Genomic DNA, 20327 nt, shown 5'->3' with positions numbered 1-20327 from the left:
TCACACAAAATCATGAGAATCAAGTAAGTATACTGTCTCTAAAGACAAGGAGAGAGTATTCAAAAGGAGGTAGCAATCAATAGTGTCCAAGACTTCAGAGGGAAAGGGCTGAAAATATGGCTATTGAATGTTGTAATTAAAAAGTCCAAGATGACTTTTAAGAGAGCAGACTCAGGTGAGTGGTTGGGAAGAATCAAACTACAAGCTATTATAAAGATGGTGGTGGTGAGGAGGAAGAATTAGAGACAACATGTAGAAGAAAATTTTTAAAGAATTTTGAAAGTAAAGAGTAGAAGGCACATGGGATGGTAAATGCAAGGAAAGTATAACTGCATGAGAATGATGGGTTTCGGTTTTTGTTTTGGTATTGGGAGAATTGGGTTAAGTCTGTGCATAGCTAGGAGTCAGTAAAGAGTAAAAAGATTGGGGAAAGGAAAGAAGGGGGTTAGAGAAAGAAAGAGACAGATAGCAAGAGAGACAGACAGAGAGAGAGAGAGAGAACATGTGTACTGGAGCAAAGATCTGGAGTAGTAAGGAAATAATAAAATTAAGGGCACAAACCAAAGATTCAGCCTTGAAATATCACAGATGTTCTTCTATGATGAGAAGACAGTTTGGAGTGATAGCTTTGGGGATTTTAGAGGATTGAGAGTTAAGGGTATGCACAACACTGAGATAGCCATATATTTTCTCAGTAAAGAGTATGTTACACTGGCCTTAGCAATAAAGATTTGAGATATGGAAAGGGCTCTAAAAGGAAAGGACTGCTAGGTACTTATCATACAAGGAGCATGTGTTTCCTTATATGCATGCCTTACTGCTATTATACTCCAAGTTAGTGGTCACTATTCCCACAAACACACTCTAATTTTGTAAATAGCATTCCCCAGGTTTTATTTTTTATATATATATAACCATTGTTCTTACTATCTTAATACCTTTGTTATGAAGTTAAAAAAATTGTTATATATTGTCTTCATATGATTTAAAGAAATACATGTAGTATTAGGAAGAAAAAGGTTTGGAAATGAGACAGGAATTTGCGTCATTTATATGAATTTGCTTTTACATTCTTTAATATTAAGTGATTATGTGCTTTGGCTGAAATCTTGCTCATGCTACTTAAATGCAAAATCATTGCATTCACAAAACTTCCCTCCAATATGATTCCTATATTTATTCTCAAGGAAGAACTTTCCATATTCATTACATTCAGTTTCCCCTAGTGCAAACCCACTCATGTTGAGTAAGCAATCAGCTAATCTTGGAAGCCTTTTCTTCATTCCTGAGTTTTGTCTCCAGTATAAATTATCTGATGTTTTCTAAGCTCTCTGTTTTGGCAAAAGGATTCCCCACATTCATTACATTCTTAAGGTTTCTCTCCAGTATGAATTTTCTGATGTTTGGCAAGAGGTGTTCTATGGCAGAAAGCCTTCCCACATTCTTTACATTGATAAGATTTCTCTCCAGTGTGAATTTTCTGATGTTGAATGAGATGTGTGCCTCGGTGAAAGGCTTTCCCGCATTCATTACATTTAAATGGTTTCTCTCCAGTATGAATTCTCTGATGTTCAGTAAGTCCTGAGCTCCAGCGGAAAGCCTGGCCACATTCATTACAGTTATATGGTTTCTCTCCAGTGTGAATTCTCTGATGTTGAGCAAGTGGTGCTCTCTGACGAAAGGCTTTCCCACATTCTTTACATGTATAAGGTTTCTCTCCAGTATGAATCCTCTGGTGCTCAGTAAGGTCTGTGCTCCACCGAAAGGCCTTCCCACATTCATTACAATTATAAGGTTTCTCTCCAGTGTGAATTCTGTGGTGCTGAATAAGACTTCTTCTTTGGCGGAAGGTCTTCCCACATTCTTTACACTGAAAAGGTTTCTCTCCAGTGTGAACCCTCTCATGTTCATTAAGTTCTGTTATCCACCGGAAGGCCTTCCCACATAGAGTACATTCATAAGGTTTCTCTCCAGTATGAATTTTCTGATGTTGAGTCAGTTCTATGCTCCGGGGAAAGGCCTTCCCACATTCCTTACATTCATAAGGTTTCTCTCCAGTGTGAATTCTCTGGTGTTCAATAAGACGTATTCTTTGGCGGAAGGCACTCCCACATTCTTTACATGTATAAGGTTTCTCTCCCGTGTGAATTCTCTGATGTTGAGTGAGTCCCGTCCTCCGGCAGAAAGTCTTCCCACATTCATTGCATTTATAAGGTTTCACTCCTGTATGAACTCTCTGATGACGAGTAAGTTCTGAACTCCACCGGAAAGCCTTTCCACATGACTTACATTTATAAGGTTTCTCTCCTGTATGGATTCTCTGATGTTCAATAAGGCGTATCCTCTGCCGGAAGGCCTTTCCACATTCATTACATTTATAAGGTTTCTCTCCATTATGAATTTTTTGATGTTCAGTAAGTCCCGTCTTCCGGCTAAAGGCCTTTCCACATTCATTACATTCATATGGTTTCTCTCCAGTGTGAATTCTCTGATGTCGAGTAAGTCCTGTCTTTTGACTGAAGACCTTTCCACATTCATTACATTCATTAGGCTTCTTTGTAGTAGAAATTCTTTGATGTTGAGTAAGGTTCATGTTATTAGGGAAGGCCTTATTACATTCATTACCTCCAAATGGTTTTATTCCAGGATGTGTTATATGATTGACATTAAGGTCTGAATTATAATTAAAGAATTTCTCACATTCATTCAACTTAGAAAACACCTTATTTGAGCAGTCAGCATTACATTTATTCAAGTGTGAATAGAATCTGCAGTTCTTTTTGTGAACATCATACTGATGGAGGGTCTTTTCAACAGATGCTCTATGTTGAGGGAAAAGGATTGGTCCTATGTAGAAGCCTCTATTATATTTATTATATGCATGTCCTGTCCCTTGTTTAGGACTTTTCCTTGGGGTGTTTTTAATTTTTCTTGACTGTTTCTCCTCACTTCCCTTTTCTAAGATGGCATTATATTCCCAGGCTTTTCCAAACTTGGAAAAAAAGAGACTACTCCTTGTGAATTTTTCTTGGAATGACTCTTCCATAGAGATGTCCATCTCTGGAGTTGACTCCATGGTTTCAGGTGTAGTATCCCAATCTAAAAGAAAATTTTAAAATGTAAATATCTTATTTCTTCTGCCTAATACTTCGATCTATATTTTTCTCTCCACCATTAACCAAAATTATTGTCACAAATACTTGTGAAGTCTTGTTGACTCTACCTTCACAAGATACCTTTGCATTGATCTGACCATATTATTCTCTAACCTAGTGTAGGGTCTCATCACTTCTCACCAGGATTTCCTGGTGACAGCCTTATAACTGGTCTCAATTCCACCAGTCTATCTCATCTTTTTTCCCCATACATCACACCCTATCAGAGTGAGATTTTGAAAGTACAAATTGGATCATTTCACTCCCCAGCTCAAAAAATTCCCAAAGTTCCCTTTAATTTTCTAGAATCATATCCAAGTTACTGATCGGCATCCAAAGTCCTCCACATTTCACATTATGTGCAGCACAACCTTTTTAAAATGCTCACTAAGAAATGGATCAGAAAGTGGCTTGTAAGCCAATTGGATAGCTTTACCACAAATAACATACCAAAATATGTATTTTGTGTTAAGGGACACATTAAAAAAAAAAAAGAACAATGAACAAATAAAGAAGGGAAGTAGAATGGCTATTGAGAAAGAACAAACAAAGCAAGTTGGAAAACAGCAAGTTTAACTTTTCCTAAAAACACTCTTCATATCTGAGAATGGAGGTCCATTTGAGTAAAGGGGTGTCAGGAAAGTTTTTCATTTCAGTGCAGATAAGCCAAAACAGCTCATCATGGACTGCCTCTGCTGATCTTTCCAGGCAGAGGGAATCTGAAGATCTTCTGATCCAACCTTCTCAAAATTAGTTCCCCTCAATGATTAGCTATAATGGTGTTGGTAATGACTCACTTAGATAGGGGGTTCTTGGAATATCATCCTCTGGCATCCAAGGTACTTTCCCTTGTTCCAACTGGTAAATCACACCTGGTTTGGAGATTGCCAGTCCTACCAGTGGAAAAAGAAAACATGTTAGGTTTAGCTCAGAATGTGAAGGGAAGAATCTGGGAGCTACGAGATCACAGATTGAGGGCTGGAGCTCAAGCTGCCTCCTTCCACTGGTACAAAACAAAACATGTTACCAAGTTCCTGATTCTGAGTCCACAAAAGAATGGATCTATCTATTTTCTGCAAGTTGAGAATCACCCTTTACTAAAGAATCCTACAGCATGTAGTGACATGCCAGAGTGCACAGAACACTGGGTCTAAAGTCAGGAAAACCTGACTTACAATCCAGCCTCAGACACTTATTACCTGTGTAACCTGGAGAAGTTACTTCAGACTGCTTGCCTTAGTTCCCTCATCTGTAAAAATGGGGGTAACAGAACCACCCTACCAGGGATAAATGAGATAATATTTGCACAATTTGGAAAACCTATACAAATAATGTTACATAAATGCTAGCTATTAATGAAAGAAACAAAATCTTTCCAATGAGAAGAATAAGAAGCAAAGGGGAAGGCTGTTCTTACCCAAGCAGACCAGGTTCCTGTAATTCTCCAGCATTACATCCCTGTACAATGCTTTCTGAGAAGAGTGCAGGTGCCCCCACTCCTCTGGGGTGAATTCCACAGCCACATCCTTGAATGTCACCAGTTCCTGAAATAAAAATATAGTTCTGCATTCCCAATTTCCCTTTTTTTATGGACTTGGGAGGATAAATATAGTTGGGAGGATAAATATCTAACTGTCCCTGACTCTATTTGGGATTTTCTTGGCAAAAATACCAGAATAATTTGCCATTTTCTACTCCAACTCATTTATAGACAGAGTGAAGTGACTTGCCTGGGATCACATGGTCCATCAGTGTCAGAGGTTGGAGTTGAATTCAGAAAGCCAGTCTTCCTGGTTCCTAACCCAGGGCTCTGGGCACTATGGCACACACACACACACACCCATGCTGTGCCCTCCAATTTTAACAGAATTACTAAGTCTAATACATAGATGGATCCTCAGAGGCCTTAGAATCCCTTCTGCTCCTTCTCCAAATGTGGGGTTGCAGCTTCCTCCTGAAGACTTCCAAAGCAGACCATTCTACTTTCAAAAAGCTCTCATTTTTAGGAATTTAATTCACAGGCTGAACCCAAACTTAGCTCTTGGTAACTCCCTCTCCCCATTGTTTCTTGTTCTGTCTCTAGAGACCAAACATTACCAACCTAATCTTTCTCCCGCATGTTGTTGTTTTTCAGCTTTATCTAACTGTCCCTGACTCTATTTGGGATTTTCTTGGCAAAAATACCAGAATAATTTGCCATTTTCTTCTCCAACTTATTTATAGACAGAGTGAAGTGACTTGCCTGGGATCACATGGTCCATCAGTGTCAGAGGTTGGAGTTGAATTCAGAAAGCCAGTCTTCCTGGTTCCTAACCCAGGGCTCTGGGCACTATGGCACACACACACACACCCATGCTGTGCCCTCCAAATGACCGCTGGGCAAATACCTGGAAGGTGCGACCCTCCCTTCTTCAGGATTGAAAAGCCTCGCTCCTTGGGTGTCCTTTTTACTCTTGCTCCTCCAAGTGCCCTGTGCTTTCTGCTGGGCCTGTGCCACTTGAATGACTACCACCGGTTCCTTCTAGATGGCAGCCTTGGTAGGCAGCTTTTCTGAGGGCCCCATTCCAGGCTGTAGGCTTTTCTATTTAAAGTCCCTAGACTCCTGTTTCCTGAGAATTTGTTATCTCATTGCATCTTCTCTAACCTACTTTAGGGAAGGTAACTTTGAAGCCAAGAGCTTTTACTTCATAAAATCCATCTGGGAAAAAAGGTCAAGAATCCCAAGGGAAATCATGAAAAAATAGGAATGAAAGGAGGCCTTCTGGCAATATACTGTTTGCCTCAGTTTCCTTATCTATAGAAGGAGCTGGAAAAGGAAATGGAACATCTCATCCACCCTTAGCTTCACTCTCAAGACCAAGAAATCTTTTCCTCTAATCTAAAAGTTTGGTCAGGATGTGAACTCCCTGAGAACATGGATAATCATGCTTTACTATTTGTATACTAAGTGTTTAGCAAATAATAAATGTTTAACAAATGTTTCCTTCCTTTCTTCACTCAATCCACAAAACTAATTTGTACTGGTTAAAAAAACAGAAGATTCGATTATTGAAACAAAATGGTAGTATTTAGTAAACCAAGACACCAAAGACTAGATTAGGATTCCTTCACTAACAAAAAAGATGACAAAATTGGAAAGTAATTTGGTGGAAATTAGGCTTAGACCAACATTCCCAACTTCTCCTGCCATTGAGCTCAAAATGAATATAAGACCTAAATATCAAAAGTCATGTCATAAGTAAATTAGAGGAAAAGAGATAAATTTCATGATTATGGAGGGAGGGAGCGAATAGAAATGATCATAAAAGTAAAAAGGAATTTTTGAAATTCTGAATAAGCAAAATAAATGCAATTAGGATTAGAAGGTAAATTATTAACTGGGAGAAAATCTTTTAACAAAGAATCCTGGCTCTATCAATAAACTTTATTAAGCACCTATCACTAGACAAGATCCTGCCCTTCAAAACTCCGAGTCTACTGGAGGAAACAACACACAAATAAATAAATATAAAGTGAGCTCTATACAGAGCAAATGGAAAAGTTTAATGAAGAGAAACACTGGAATTAAGAAGGGTTAAGAAAATCTTGCAGAATATGGTATTTTAGTTGGGATTTAAAGGAAGCTTCAGAGCTGAGGAGGGAGCATCTGCAGGGGTGGGAGACATGTTCATACAACAGCCAGGAGGCCAGTGCCCCTGGAGCAGAGAACCTGTGGAAGAATTATAAGGGATTAAAAGTCTGGAAAGCAGGAGAGAGGGAGGTCATGAAAGGCCATGAGGCCACCACAGTTTAGAGAGTAGGGGTGAGATCAGAAGACTTCTGCTATAAGAAAATCCCTTTTGTGGAAGATGGGCTGGATCAGGAAGAGATTCGGAACAGCCACATATGTGTTATGTTTCCCCATTTGAACATAAGCTCCTTGTAGGCAGAAACTGTCTCACTTGTATTCCTGTCTTGGGTGTTTAACGCAATGGCTAGTGTTTAATGTGTTTAATGAATTCATTGTCATTCTTTGATCCTGTGAATGTAAGGAATTTAGAAAGATTGAGGACAGACTTCTTTCAAATTAAGAAGTGAAGAAAACAGAATTAATACACAATGATAAAAATACAGTCAAATGGTATAAAGGAAAACAACTCTAAGAGACTTCTGAATTCAAACTAATTCAATGGTGAACCACAAATCCTCAGAGGATGACCAACCATGGTAGAGAAGGCAAGAGACACTGATAGACTTGCCCCAGGTACTCACTATTTTGGCTTAACCAATCTCTTTGCTAGCATGAAGAGTTTGACTAATTGGGTTGGAGATGGAAGGAAAGGGAGATGTTGGGGATTGACAGTGATGTTCAAAAAACCCAAAAAACATTTGAAAATAAATTCTAAAAAAGGAAATACAACAAAATATGGAAAGTTGAACTAAATCTATGAGTCTTTGAAAGACCGAGTTTATTGGGTTAAAGGAAATGGAAAAGACATGTATATAAAGTGAAAACCAAGATTTTTATTTCAGGAAACAGGAAACTCTCACGTACTTGGTGATCCCTGGAGGGCAGGAGCACAGGAGCCATTGTGTTCACCTCAGCAGAGTTCTCCCAAGTTGGACCTAGGGAGAAAAAGAACACCGTGAGCAGGACTAACTCTTCCTTGGTTTGGGTTTGTCCAGAGCTCGGAACCAGAAGTGCTCACTCACCAACTTGCTGAAATACAGAGCAGAGGGAGCTTGTGAGCTGTTCCCAAAATATAATTGAATTCAATAACAACTGAATCAATAAGTACCTTCTATGTGCAAGGGTGTGTAGGGAAATAAGGACCGACATGAACAAAATCCTCGTTTCAAGAAGCTTACGTGCACAAAGTAGACAACTTTGTGGAAGGAAAGAGCACTGACCAGTGGGAGTGAGAGGAAGGGGTGCCTGAAGAGCAGACATCTAAAGGGCATTCCAGGCTCTGAGGGTGTGGGCACCCGTGGGAAAGCTTGGAGACAAAAGGTCACGTTTAGGAAAGGGGAGCAGCTGGGTCTGAAATCTGTGGGAAGCTCCTCTTTGTGCAGGTCACATTTATGGAAGGAAAAGCCCAACTGAGTCTTAGCTGATAACACTGGGCAACAGCTTAGATTGGTAATGAGTAATGATGGGAATTAAGTCTGGATCGACTAGAGCAGCTAAAGTGAGACCAGGCTGCACCAGGCTGAGACACTTGTACTTCGCGTACATGCGAGCAGGGGAGAGACTCACACTTTCAAAGTCATTTTGAAGATGGGTTGGGGAAGGCAATAACACAGATGAGAGGCCATGGAAACACTTCCCTGGGCATCCCTCAGAGGGACACCATAGTACTAGATGCCAGGCCTTAACTGCCCTCACCTGTATGCCCACCCATTCCCAAGTCTAGATTAGAATGCCACCATCTCTCCTCCTTTCCACCCTATTTAACCATTTCTCGTGGACTACTGCAATCACCAACTGGTTTCTCTATCTCAAGTCTCTTCCTCGCTACTCCATACTCCAACCAACTGCCAAAGGGCCCTTTCTAAAGGGCTTACCACATCGATCCTGTCTAAAAACATTCCAGTGGTTCTCCAGCATCTCTAAGATAAAACACCCTTTTTCCTCACATGAACCTTGTAGAATCTTGAGCTTCCTTCAAAGTTAAGCCCCCTCCTACTTTTTTTTTAATGATCCCTTCTTTACCCCCTATTCCAAATATCTCATAGTTACTTTTAGCATATAAATTTAATTTACTTAATTTGGAGATTAAGTCTTTCTAGCTTGCCCAGGCTAGAAGTTGCTACTTACAGGTCCAATCCCCAAAATAACTAGCATGGAAGCTTTTAACATGCTCCATTTCCTGGCTGGTAATCTGACCCCTCCTGGGGCAGCGTGGTGGCTCTCCACATCTAGAGACTCACCATACTGAGTCTGGACTTCATGTGGATCCCCACCTCTGCCTTAGCAGAAGCTCCTGAAGCTCCAAACTCCCCAACTCAAGGGATTCACCAACTTCAGCCTTCCCATCTCCCTGCTAGAAACTATTATAAACTACTTTGAGTTTGGACAGCTAGGAACAAGATGGCTAGAGAACCAGATGTGAGTCGGGAAAAGATAAGACCAGACACTGGTTGATCGTGGGCAAATCACTTCACCTCAATTTCCTCATCTGTATAGTAAGCTGGAGAAGAAAATGGCTGACTGCCGCAGCATCTCTGCCAAGAAACTCCAAATAAAATTACAAAAAGTCAGAATACAACTGAACAACAATTTTGAGTTTACTTATATGTCTACATGGTGCTTCCATTGATAGACTACAAATGGCAGGGATTGTTGTATTTTTGTCTTTTGCCTTAAGCATATTAGTCAGCTTACTAGGTATTTTATAGATTAGTATTATTTCTGGCATGGTGATAAATAGACTGCTTCTGTAGTCAGAGAACCATTTCTAAATCTATGGGCCCAAGATTTGGTTATTGATTGGCCATAGAGGGAAAAGAATGAGACAGGGCCAGAGTTGCTTTAAGGTTGGAAATCTTCTGAATGGGAAAATGGTAGTGTGCTCATGTTTGTAGAAAAAGTTTCTGGAGAGAAGATAATGACTTTGGGTTTGGAAAGGAAGATGGTAACAGGGAAGGGGGAATGTGTAAAGGAAAGGAAGGAGAAGAGAAAAGGAAGAGTAAGAGAGATGGAAACACAGACTAAAATCTGGAAAGGATTTCAGAGGGTCTCTAGAGAATATAGAAAAGGGAGAAAGGAGGAAGAAGACAGGAAGGGGTAGGACAGGATGGATGGGAGAAAAGGACTGGTTGGTGTGGTCAGATGAAGGGGTATGGATAAAAGGAAAGGACTAGAGGAAAAACATTAGGGAGAGGAGGGGGTAAAGCAGGTGGGGAGAGAGATAAGAGACTGGAGAAGAGGCTGGGGAAGGAAGGGAACAGGGCAAAGAAGGATAATGGGAAGATGGGAGAAAGTGTAAAAAAAAGAAGGGACAAAAGGATTAAATGGAAGAAGAAATGAACTGGGCAGAGCCAGAGAGAGGAGGACAAGAGAAAGCCAAGAAAGAGGGGGGACAAAAAAAGGAAGAAAGGGGGAGCATAAAGGAGAAGAAAGGACAGTGGAAGATGGGATCTCAAGACCAGAACACTGAGCTGCATCTACTGATGGAACACGAGCAGAGCAGGCAGATGGCCTTTCACGGGAATCCAGAAATTGATCTCAAAAGCACAAGGAGGCTGGGGATGACGAGTGAACCCAACTTTTTAGAATCTTCTGCACGGGTTTCTATTTGACTGAGAAATCAATGTGGGTCAATAAGTGCTGACAGAGCCCTACCTGGCCCCCCCTTACACTCTCCTTACGTCTTACTGCTCTTTGTACTCGTCTCCCCAGGAACATTGGCTATTCTTCCCGCTGGGAACGCTCTCCCTACTGGCTTCTCTCAGGAACCAGCTAAATCCCACCTTCCTGTTGTCTTCCCCATAGGACTGCAAACTCCTGGGGTGCAGGGACTTTTGCGTTTCTTTCTCTTGTACATCACTTCGCACACAGAAGGCACTTAATAAATGTTTCGTCATTCTGAATTGTGTTTGTCCACAGGTGTTTCCTGCTGTCTCTCCCACCGAGCGCGGGCTGAGCCGATTCTTGTATTTCGCCGCATTGCCAGTAAGCGAAATGTTTTGCGACTGAGAGCAGAAGAAAATGGGAGGGGGAGGGGGACTGTATCACCGCAGGAAGCTTCGGGACCCTGAAGAACTGCCACGTGGCACCAAAGTTAGCCTCCTTTTCATTGGCCCAAAAGTCAGACACTAGTTACAAAGTTACAAAGGAGCACGAGAGCCGTGACGCCAGTGGTGACGTCATGGAGAGGGGGGAGAGAAGACGGAGAAATGAGCGTGGACGAGGAGTCACTTCTGATTGGATGAGGCGTTTAGCCCGCCTCCTCATCTGTCCAATGGAAGCGGCAAGCAGACAACGCCCGCAAGCACGCCGCCCGCCTTGCCCCCCGCACCTTTCTATATAGCGGGAGGAAGACCGGGAAACTTGGCGCCCGAGGCTGCACCGGGACCTACCTCGCTCTCCAGCGAGCCCTCCAGTCCCGGAGCCCTCACAAGGAGAGGCCTGAGAAGAGTCCTGGTAGTCGAGAGCGATGCGAGATCCGGAAGTGGCTAACTTCCGGTGCCAACCAGGAGGCTAGGAAAGGAAGTTACGAAAGAAAGGGGGCGGGGCCATGGTAATCACTTCCTTCTGCACGGCAAAGCCTTCTGGGAAACCTAGTTGGACGGGTACAGATTTGTGAGCATGCGCTGGGCCTTTAGTTGCCAAACTGCTGAAGTCCGGAGAAATGGGAGGGACCAATCCCCGGGATTCTCTCTCCACCTCATGAGTCCTCCACGTGGGTCTCGAGGGCCTGGCTTCTGGTCACAGCGTTTTCCGCTTTCCCTGGAGCTGCTTGGGCTAAGGAGCCGCCTCCTCCCGGAAGTCTCCCGGGATCTCCCCAGCCTTTGGCCAGGCCTGCTTCGGGCCGGTTTCCTGCAGTGCAGCCCCGGACCTTGCTCAGCTTGGGGAAGGGAAGGGAGGCAGGGCCACGGTGAGCTTGGAGCAGCAAAAGACACCCCGGGAAATTCCCAGGAGAAAAAGTACAAGGCGGCACCCGCAAAAATAAAATAAAACAAGATTTATATATTTGTTAAAAGGTCATTACGGATCTCCCTGGGGATGAGTGATCCCTCAGAACGGACGTATTCCCCTCCGGCCCTCCTTCCCATGAGGTGTGAGAATGCGGCAGTTCTGAGTCCTTCTGAGTCATCCTAAGGCAACATCCACGACCCTGGAGGTCAGAAAACAGTCTGGGGTCCGGGAGCTGTGGAACGCCCTGGTGGGAACTACCCCACCTCTGTCATGATCAATAAAAAACCAACAAAGCCATTCCATGGGAAACAACCTTTACAGCCAGTGTTTCCGAGAGAGGCCTCATTTCTCAAAAATAGAACCGAGTCAAATTTATAAGAATATAAGTCATTCTAAAATTGATAAAAGGTGAAGAAATGCTCTAAGTCACTTGATTAGAGAAATGTAAATTAAAACAACTCTTGAGGCATCACCTCGAACCCATCTGATTGGCTGACATGACAGTTATGGGGACAGATTGGGACAGTTATGTACTCTTGATGGAATTGTGAACTGATACAACCATTCCGGAGAGCAATTTGGGCCTATGTCCAAAGGACATTACCCTTTGATCCATCAATACTGATGAGGTTAGTGGTAGTCAGAGTTGTTAAAATAACCTTTTAGTCAAAGCAGGTTCTTCATGAAAGAATTCATGAACCCGAAATATTAATTGACAAAAATGAAAGGTTATTGTTGGATAGGAAGCCAGTTTTGCTAAGAGACTGACTTCTTGAAAAAAATAAATTGATTTCCCTCCTCTTTTCACTTCCCCCCATCTTGTCACCCCTATCCCATGGGTTAAAAACTGTGCCTACTCTTACTCTATCCACCCCAGCCCCTCAGAACATTTGTATATTGTTTGTTTGAGGTTCATGCTGCAGTAATAGACACAGTATTTAATTGCACATACAGATGTTAGCTGGGTATGTTCACTGTAAATTTTATTTAATCTGTGTTTTTTGTTTGTTTTGGGGAGTTGTTTGGGGGGTTTATTTAATTATTTTTTTTGTTTTGTTTTTAAATATAAAAGAAAACCATCGGTCACTGGGAAAAAAAAGAGATTGACTTCTTTAGTGGCAAAGTCCTATTAGGGAAATGGAGGCTGGCACTGAGAAGAGAATGTCTTCTCAGCAAGCAGGGTCCTAGAAGCAGAGCAAGCTGCTTTGGATCTTCTGCAAAGAGTTCAGAAATTGCCCTTTAAAAAGGAGTCTTGAGGCTTCAGGTTTCAGATTGAAAAGAAAACCAAAGTTCCCAGGCTTACGTGCTTATCGGTATCTGGCCCAGATCTCCAATTGTTGATTTTAACCAAGATTTCTTTCTTTCTTTCTTTTTTTTTTTAATATTAGCTTTTTATTTACAAGTTATATGTATGGGTAATTTTACAGCATTGACAATTGCCAAACCTTTTGTTCCAATTTTCTCCCTCCCTCCTTCCACCCCCTCCCCTAGATAGCAGGATGACCAGTAGATGTTAAATAAAATCTTATATTAGATACACCGTAAGTATACATGACCAAGCCGTTATTTTGCTGTACAAAAAGAATTGGACTCTGAAATATTGTTCAATTAGCCTGTGAAGGAAATCCAAAATGCCGACAGGCGAAAATATAGGGTTTGGGAATTCTATGTAGTGGTTCATAGTCACCTCCCAGAGTTCTTTCACTGGGCGTAGCTTGTTCAGTTCATTACTACTCCATTGGAACTGATTTGGTTCATTCCATTGCTGAAGAGGGCCATGTCCATCAGAATTGATCATCATATAGTATTGTTGTTGAAGTACATAATGATCTCCTGGCCCTACTCATTTCACTCAGCATTAGTTCCTGTCAGTCTCTCCAGGCCTTTCTGAAATCATCCTGTTGGTCATTTCTTATCAATCAATAATATTCCATAATATTCATATACCACAATTTATTCAGCCATTCTGCAATTGATGGGCATCTGTTAGAATCCTAGTGTTAACTCAATGTAATTGATACAATGCTTGTATTCACACCTTTACTCATTGGAGTTCACATGTTTGGGAGATTTCAGGGTTTAGTATGAGATATCTGAATTCAAAAGCTCTTATTGCCAGAGAGCACTATGGGAGAAAACCCATAATCCCTCTCTGATATATAAGAAAAAAGCAGAGGCCCAATTGGAGAGATTCATTTCATTTTCCACTTGGCTGGCTGGTGGCAGAAGAGAGTTCAGCTGAATGGGAGGCTGAAGAAAGCAGAGGCAGAAGCAAAAGACAAAGCTGCAAGAGCTCTTAGAACCAAGCATAAAGATAGGCTTCTAAGAAAACTAACCAGGCTATATTGGAGACAATAAAAGATCTGACCTTTTTATCACCTGGCTGTGTTTTGAGGTGATTATTACTTTCAACTGCAGCTAAGGCTGCCTCCAGAAAACCTCCTCAAGAAACCTGCCTTCTCCCAGAGAGAACTATTATATTTTAAAAGAAGAAAATCACCACAGGCATCCACTCAGTTTCCAGTTTCTGGCCACTACAAAGAGGGCTGCCACAAACATTCGTGCACATACAGTTGACCAAGATTTCTAATCGAATCCCCAAAAGATAAATTATCTGGGAAGATATGCTTTCCCAGGAGGGCCTGAGACTCAAAAGGGAACACAGTTTCAGAGTGATAATTTTAAAGAGAACACAATTTCACTCCCCCTTCAGTACCATTAAGAGGATGGAATCCTAAAGAGATCATAAAAAAAAGAAAAGGCCTTACCCTACATGTACAAAAATATTTATAGCAATTCTTTGAGTGGTGGCAAAAAATCAGGAATTGGGGGGATGTCCATCGGAAATGGCTGAACAAGCTGTGGTATATGAATGTAATGGAATACTACTATGCAATAAGAAATGATGAGCTGGAGGTTTCAGAAAAACCTCAAATGACATGTATGAACTGATACAAAGTGAAATGAAGAGAATCAAGAAAACACTGGACACAGTAACAGCAACACTGTGTGATAATCAAGTAGAAATGATTTAACTTCTCAGCAATTACAATGATTCAAGACAATTACAAAGAACTCATGATGGAAAATACTATCCACATCCAGAGAAAGAACTGGTATACTCTACAGGTCAAAGCATACTAGTTTCACTTTATTTTATTATTTTTGTGGGTTTTTTCCCCTTTTGGTTTGATTCTTCTTTCATAACTATGCTTAATATAATATAGAAATATATTTTGCCTTTTTCATCATATATAGGCCTCATTCATAATTACAGAGTCAAAAGAAGTAAAATTAAAATATATTAAAACAACTATAATGTGGGCTGTATCCATGGCTCTTTGGAGATCACAGTAGCCATCCCAAATAAAGGAGTTCTCAGAGCAACTCAAGGACTTAGACTCAACTACTCCCACAAAAGTTGCAAGTAAATCACTGATTTCTTTTTTTTTCCTTTCTTTTTCTATTGATAGGCTAAGCATTCCCTATCTTCTTTGCTACACAAAATTCCTGGGAAAAAATTTTAAGTCAGTTAATGAAGTTTAGAACTGGGACTAGTTGGTGCAACTGCTTTACTTTTCTCAAGTCTTTGACCCTTCATCCTGCCTTCTGAATATATCTCTGCAAGGCTGACATGTTGTCTGGGCTGTATGGAAATCACGCATCCTTGAGAACTGTTTATTATTTTAATAGCTTTTATTTTTCCAAATACATGTAAGTAGTTTTCAATATTCACTTTTGCAAAAGCTTGTGTTCCAAATTTTTTCCCTCTTTTCCTCCCTCCACCCCTTCCTATAGACAGCAAGCAATTCAATATAGGTTGAATATATGCAATTATTCTAACCATGGAACTATTTTTTACATAATTGCACATATAGACCCTATATAGAACCCTTTCCAAGGCTGCTTTCCACTTTTAGCGTTCCACCTTTATCCAACTCTCACCTTTGGCTCCAAGAAGCTAAAGTATGCATAACATCCACAACCCGGTAAGCCATTTTGGAAAATGGCTAAACCAGATTGAGGCTAACTTATGGCCTAAATTCATCAGTGAATTTAGGGGGTATTTACCCAAGTAACTGAAGCCTTCCCCTGGTGGAATGGGTGGATGAGAACAATTTGTTCCAATAGCCATGGAGGCAACTTAAGTGGGTGTTATAGAGTACCTAGTGTGTAATTAAATATCGTATCCTGGGCCATCAGCATTCATCCTAACTTTCCAATGATTCTGGGTGAGTTAGGTCAAATGACTTCACACAACTCTGCCTCACTTCAATCCAGTTTATGCACAAGTCAAAAGACATTTTATTGCTTCAAAGTCCTATGGCAACATGCAAGTAACAAAGCAGCAGATGAGGATATACTGGAAATTGTAGTCAAATCCTGCAAACAATCTAGAAAACAGGGTCATCTTCTCACTGGACTGAAGTAGCAATGGAATTCAGCAGCCCCCCAGGTGTCAGAGTAACTTTTTTAAAGGACTGCACAGTTCACTTCCTGGTGTGAGGAAGGGGCTAAAATTTGTCTGCTTTACTGAACCCTGACCTGCTTATTTTGTTGGTAGGGATCCCACTTTGAAGTAGAAACACACACAAAAATACGTACAAAAACTTTTGTTAAGATGATTCTACTCACCTTTATGGAATGGAATTGGGAATTGGGGGGATGTCCATCAATTGGACATGGAATGTTTGCACACCTATGGACAACAAGAAATCCAATAGATCCAAAAGATGGACAGTTCTTAATGTGAGAGAACTCAGCGGGTATCATATCCAAATAGCAGCTCTGAGTAAAACAAGGCTGGCAAACAAAGGCTGGCTTACCAGAGTTGGAGCTGAATACACATTTTTCTGGAATGGCTGCAGTCATGGAAATTGTCATGAAGCTGGTGTTGGTTTTAATATCAAAACTAATTTAGTCAACAAGCTTGTCTGCCTCCTCAAAAGACTGAATGACAAGCTCATGATAATGTGATTCCACTTTCAGGAAAGTACCCTGCCACCATCATCATGCATGATGAACCCTGATAAAGCCAAAGAAAATTTTTGATATTTGATATTAAATCATTGTACGAAGAAGAGGCAGACAGGATGTGAGAGTGACAAAGGCAATGTGCAGCGCAGAGTGCTGGACTGATCACAGACCTATTCTCTTCAAGTTAAATATTCCCATTCAGCCAAGGCAATAGGCCCTAAGGAACCAAAAAACTAAATGTTAATGGATTAGAGCACTTCTCCAAGTGTAAACAGTTTGTTGCTAACTTGAAGGGAAAGTTATATACACAGTCGGCAACAGTGGAGCAGAAAAGGCATGGATAGCTTTCAGAGATTTGGTGTACAGCACTGCATTTGTTCATGAGTCAGAACACTTGAAAATATCAAGATTGGTTCAGTGAAAATGATGAGGAAATTCAGAAGCTGCTAAATGAAAAAGGAGAACTCCACAGAGTTTGCCAGCAGTTCACCAGTATCCATCTCAAAGAAGGCAGCATTGAATTCCATCAAAAATAAAATAAGCTTGGCTTGGCTTAGAGAGATTCAGGGTTCTACACTCAGTAAGAAAACAGATGAAATTCAGTTTTATAGTGATAATAACAATCCAAATCACTTTTGTGATACCAAGGCTATTTATAGGCCAAAGATCTATGGTACATCTGAATTACTCAGTGCTGATGGAGCCATAATGATTAGTGCTTAGGGCATGCTCCTGGAGAGATGGGCTGAACACTTCCAGAGTGTTCTCAACAGACCATCATCAACCAATACTGAAGCTACTAGCTATATACCTCAGGTAAAAGTCAATCCCTTTTTAGCCAAACTTCCAACTGAAAAAGAGGGTTTTTTTATTTATTATTATTATTATTTATAGCTTTTTATTTACAAGTTATATGTATGGGTAGTTTTACAGCATTGACAATTGCCAAACCTTTTGTTCCAATTTTTCCCCTCCTTCCCCCAACTCTCTCCCCCAGATGACAGGTTGATCAATATATGTTAAATATGTTAAAGTATAAATTAAATACAAAATAAGTGTACATGTCCAAATAGTTATTTTGTTGTACAAATAGAACCGGACTCTGAAATAGTGTACAATTAGCCTGTGAAGGAAATCAAAAATGCAGGCAGACAAAAATATAGGGATTGGGAATTCTATGTAATGGTTCTTAGTCATCTCCCAGAGTTCTTTCATTGGGTGTAGCTGTTTCAATTCATTACTGCTCCATTGGAACTGATTTGGTTCATCTCATTGCTGAGGATGGCCAGGTCCATCAGAATTGATCATCATATAGTATTGTTGTTGAAGTATATAATAATTTCCTGGTCCTGCTCATTTCACTCAGCATCAGTTCATGTAAGTCTCTCCAGGCCTGAAAAAGAGGTTTTGAAAGCTTTCAAGGTATTCATGATAAGCCTTGGATGGGTGGGGAGGGAAACAATTTTCTTTCTTTTTTTTTTTATAATAGTTTTTTATTTTCTAAATACATGCAAAGATAGTTTTCAATATTCACTCCTGCAAAATCTTATGTTCCCAATTTTTCTCCCTCTTTTCCCCCATCCCTCCCTTAGATGGCAAGTAATCCAATATAGGTTAAACATGTGAAATTCTTCTATACATAGTTCCACAATTATGATGCTGCACAAAAAAAATTCTGATCAAAAAAGAAAAAAAAAGTAAACAACAAAAAAAGGTGAAAATACTATATTGTGATCCACATTCAGTCCTCACAGTCCTCTCTCTAGATGCAGAAGACTCTCTCTATCACAAGTCTATTGGAACTGGCCTGAATTGTTGAAAAGAGCCACGTCCATCACTATTGATCGTCACATAATCTTGTTGTTGCATCTTCTCTTGTTTTGCTCACTTCACTCAGCATCAGTTCATATAATTCTCTCTAGGCCTTTCTGAAATCATCCTGCTGATTGTTTCTTATAGAACAATAATATTCCCTAACATTCATATACCATAACTTATTCAGCCATTCCCCAACTGATGGGCATCCATTCAGTTTCCAGTTTCTTAGCACTATAAAAAGCAATGCAAATATTTTTGCACATATGGGTCCTTTTCCCTTTTTTTTTTAAACAGTTTTAAAAATTTTTTTATTTGTATTTTTATAGCTACAGGCCCAGTAGTGACACTGCTAGATCAAAAGATATACACAATTTGATGGCCTTTTAGGCATAGTTCCATATTGCTCTCTGGAATGGTTGGATCAGTTCACAACTCCACCAACAAGGTATTAGTGTCCCAGTTTTCTCATATGCCCTCCAATATTCGTCATTATTTTTTCCTGTCATCTCAGCTAATGTGAGAGATGTGTAGAGGAACCTTAGAGTTGTTTTAATTTGCATTTCTCTGATCAGTAGTGATTTAGAGCATTATTTATATGACTAGAAATGATTTTAATTTCATCTGAAAATTGTCTGTTCATATCCTTTAACCATTTATCAATTGGAGAATGATTTGTATTCTTATAAATTTGAGTCATTTCTCTATATATTTTAGAAATGAGACCTTTATTAGAAACCTTGGATGTAATTTTCCCCCCAATTTTCTGCTTCCCTTCTAATCTTGTCTGCACTGATTTTGTTTACATAAAACCTTTTTAATTTAATATAGTCAAAATTATCCATTTTGCACTGTACAGTGCATTTTTCATTATACTCTAGTTTTTCTTTAGCCACAAATTTCTTCTTCTCTACAATTCTGAGAGGTAGACGATCCTTTTGTTCTCTTAATTTGCTTATAGTATCTTTATCTCTAAATCATGAACCCACTTCAACCTAATCTTGGTATGTGGTGTTATGTGTGGGTCAGTGCCTAGTTTCTGCCATACTAATTTCCAATTTTCCCACTAGTTTTTGTCAAATAGTGAGTTCTTATCTCAGAAACTGGAGTTTTTGGGTTTATCAAACACTAGATTACTATAGTCATTGACTATTGTGTCTTGTGAACCTAATGTATTCCATTGATCAACTACTCTATTTCTTAGCCAGTACGAAATGCTTTTGATGACCACTGCTTTTTGATATAGTTTTAGGTCTGATACAACTAAGCCACTTTCCTTTGCATTTTTTTTCATTAATTCAGGACAAGATTCTAATAACTGCATGAAGAAGATATAATTGGGTATACTGAAGAAAGATCAGAGAAACATGGGAGCATGGGAAGGAAGTAAACTTTAACATAGCAGCTATTTTGTGCCATGCACTATGCTAAGTGAGCACTTTTACAAATATTATCTCATTTTATCTTCACAACTACACTCAGGTGTACTCATGAGGCAAACATGTTAAGGGACTTGCACAGGATCACACTCCAAACATCTACTACAAGGATTTTCCTAAGATACAGGTCTGAGCATGTCATTATCTCCCTATTCATTAAACTCCAATGGTGCCCTATTGCCTCTAAGATCAACTATAAGCTTTTCTGTGGAACTTTTAAAGCTTTTCATGACCAGATCCAACCCATTCCAGCAGTCTCAATGGATATCATTCCTTGTGCATTCTGCATCTAGCCAATCTGCTTACCTTTGCTCTGACCAA

The 20327-nt window shown here is 40.2% G+C and overlaps 1 protein-coding gene across 1 annotated transcript; it reads right to left on the bottom strand.

The window, feature by feature from the left end:
• Window positions 1-1048: 1048 nt before the first annotated feature.
• On the bottom strand, window positions 1049-13309 carry LOC127545758 (zinc finger protein 883-like). Its single transcript, XM_051973242.1, has 5 exons — window positions 11217-13309; window positions 7690-7760; window positions 4573-4699; window positions 3953-4048; window positions 1049-3099 (listed from the first exon to the last, which is right to left on the bottom strand). Exons 2-5 carry the CDS (start codon window positions 7723-7725, stop codon window positions 1370-1372), a joined length of 1989 nt encoding a protein of 662 aa, XP_051829202.1. The 5' UTR covers window positions 7726-7760; window positions 11217-13309; the 3' UTR covers window positions 1049-1369.
• Window positions 13310-20327: the final 7018 nt, after the last annotated feature.

Source organism: Antechinus flavipes, chromosome 1 (assembly GCF_016432865.1).
Source record: "Antechinus flavipes isolate AdamAnt ecotype Samford, QLD, Australia chromosome 1, AdamAnt_v2, whole genome shotgun sequence".
Classification (NCBI taxonomy): Eukaryota; Metazoa; Chordata; class Mammalia; order Dasyuromorphia; family Dasyuridae; genus Antechinus; species Antechinus flavipes.
This window is presented reverse-complemented; position numbering and strand designations above follow the sequence as displayed.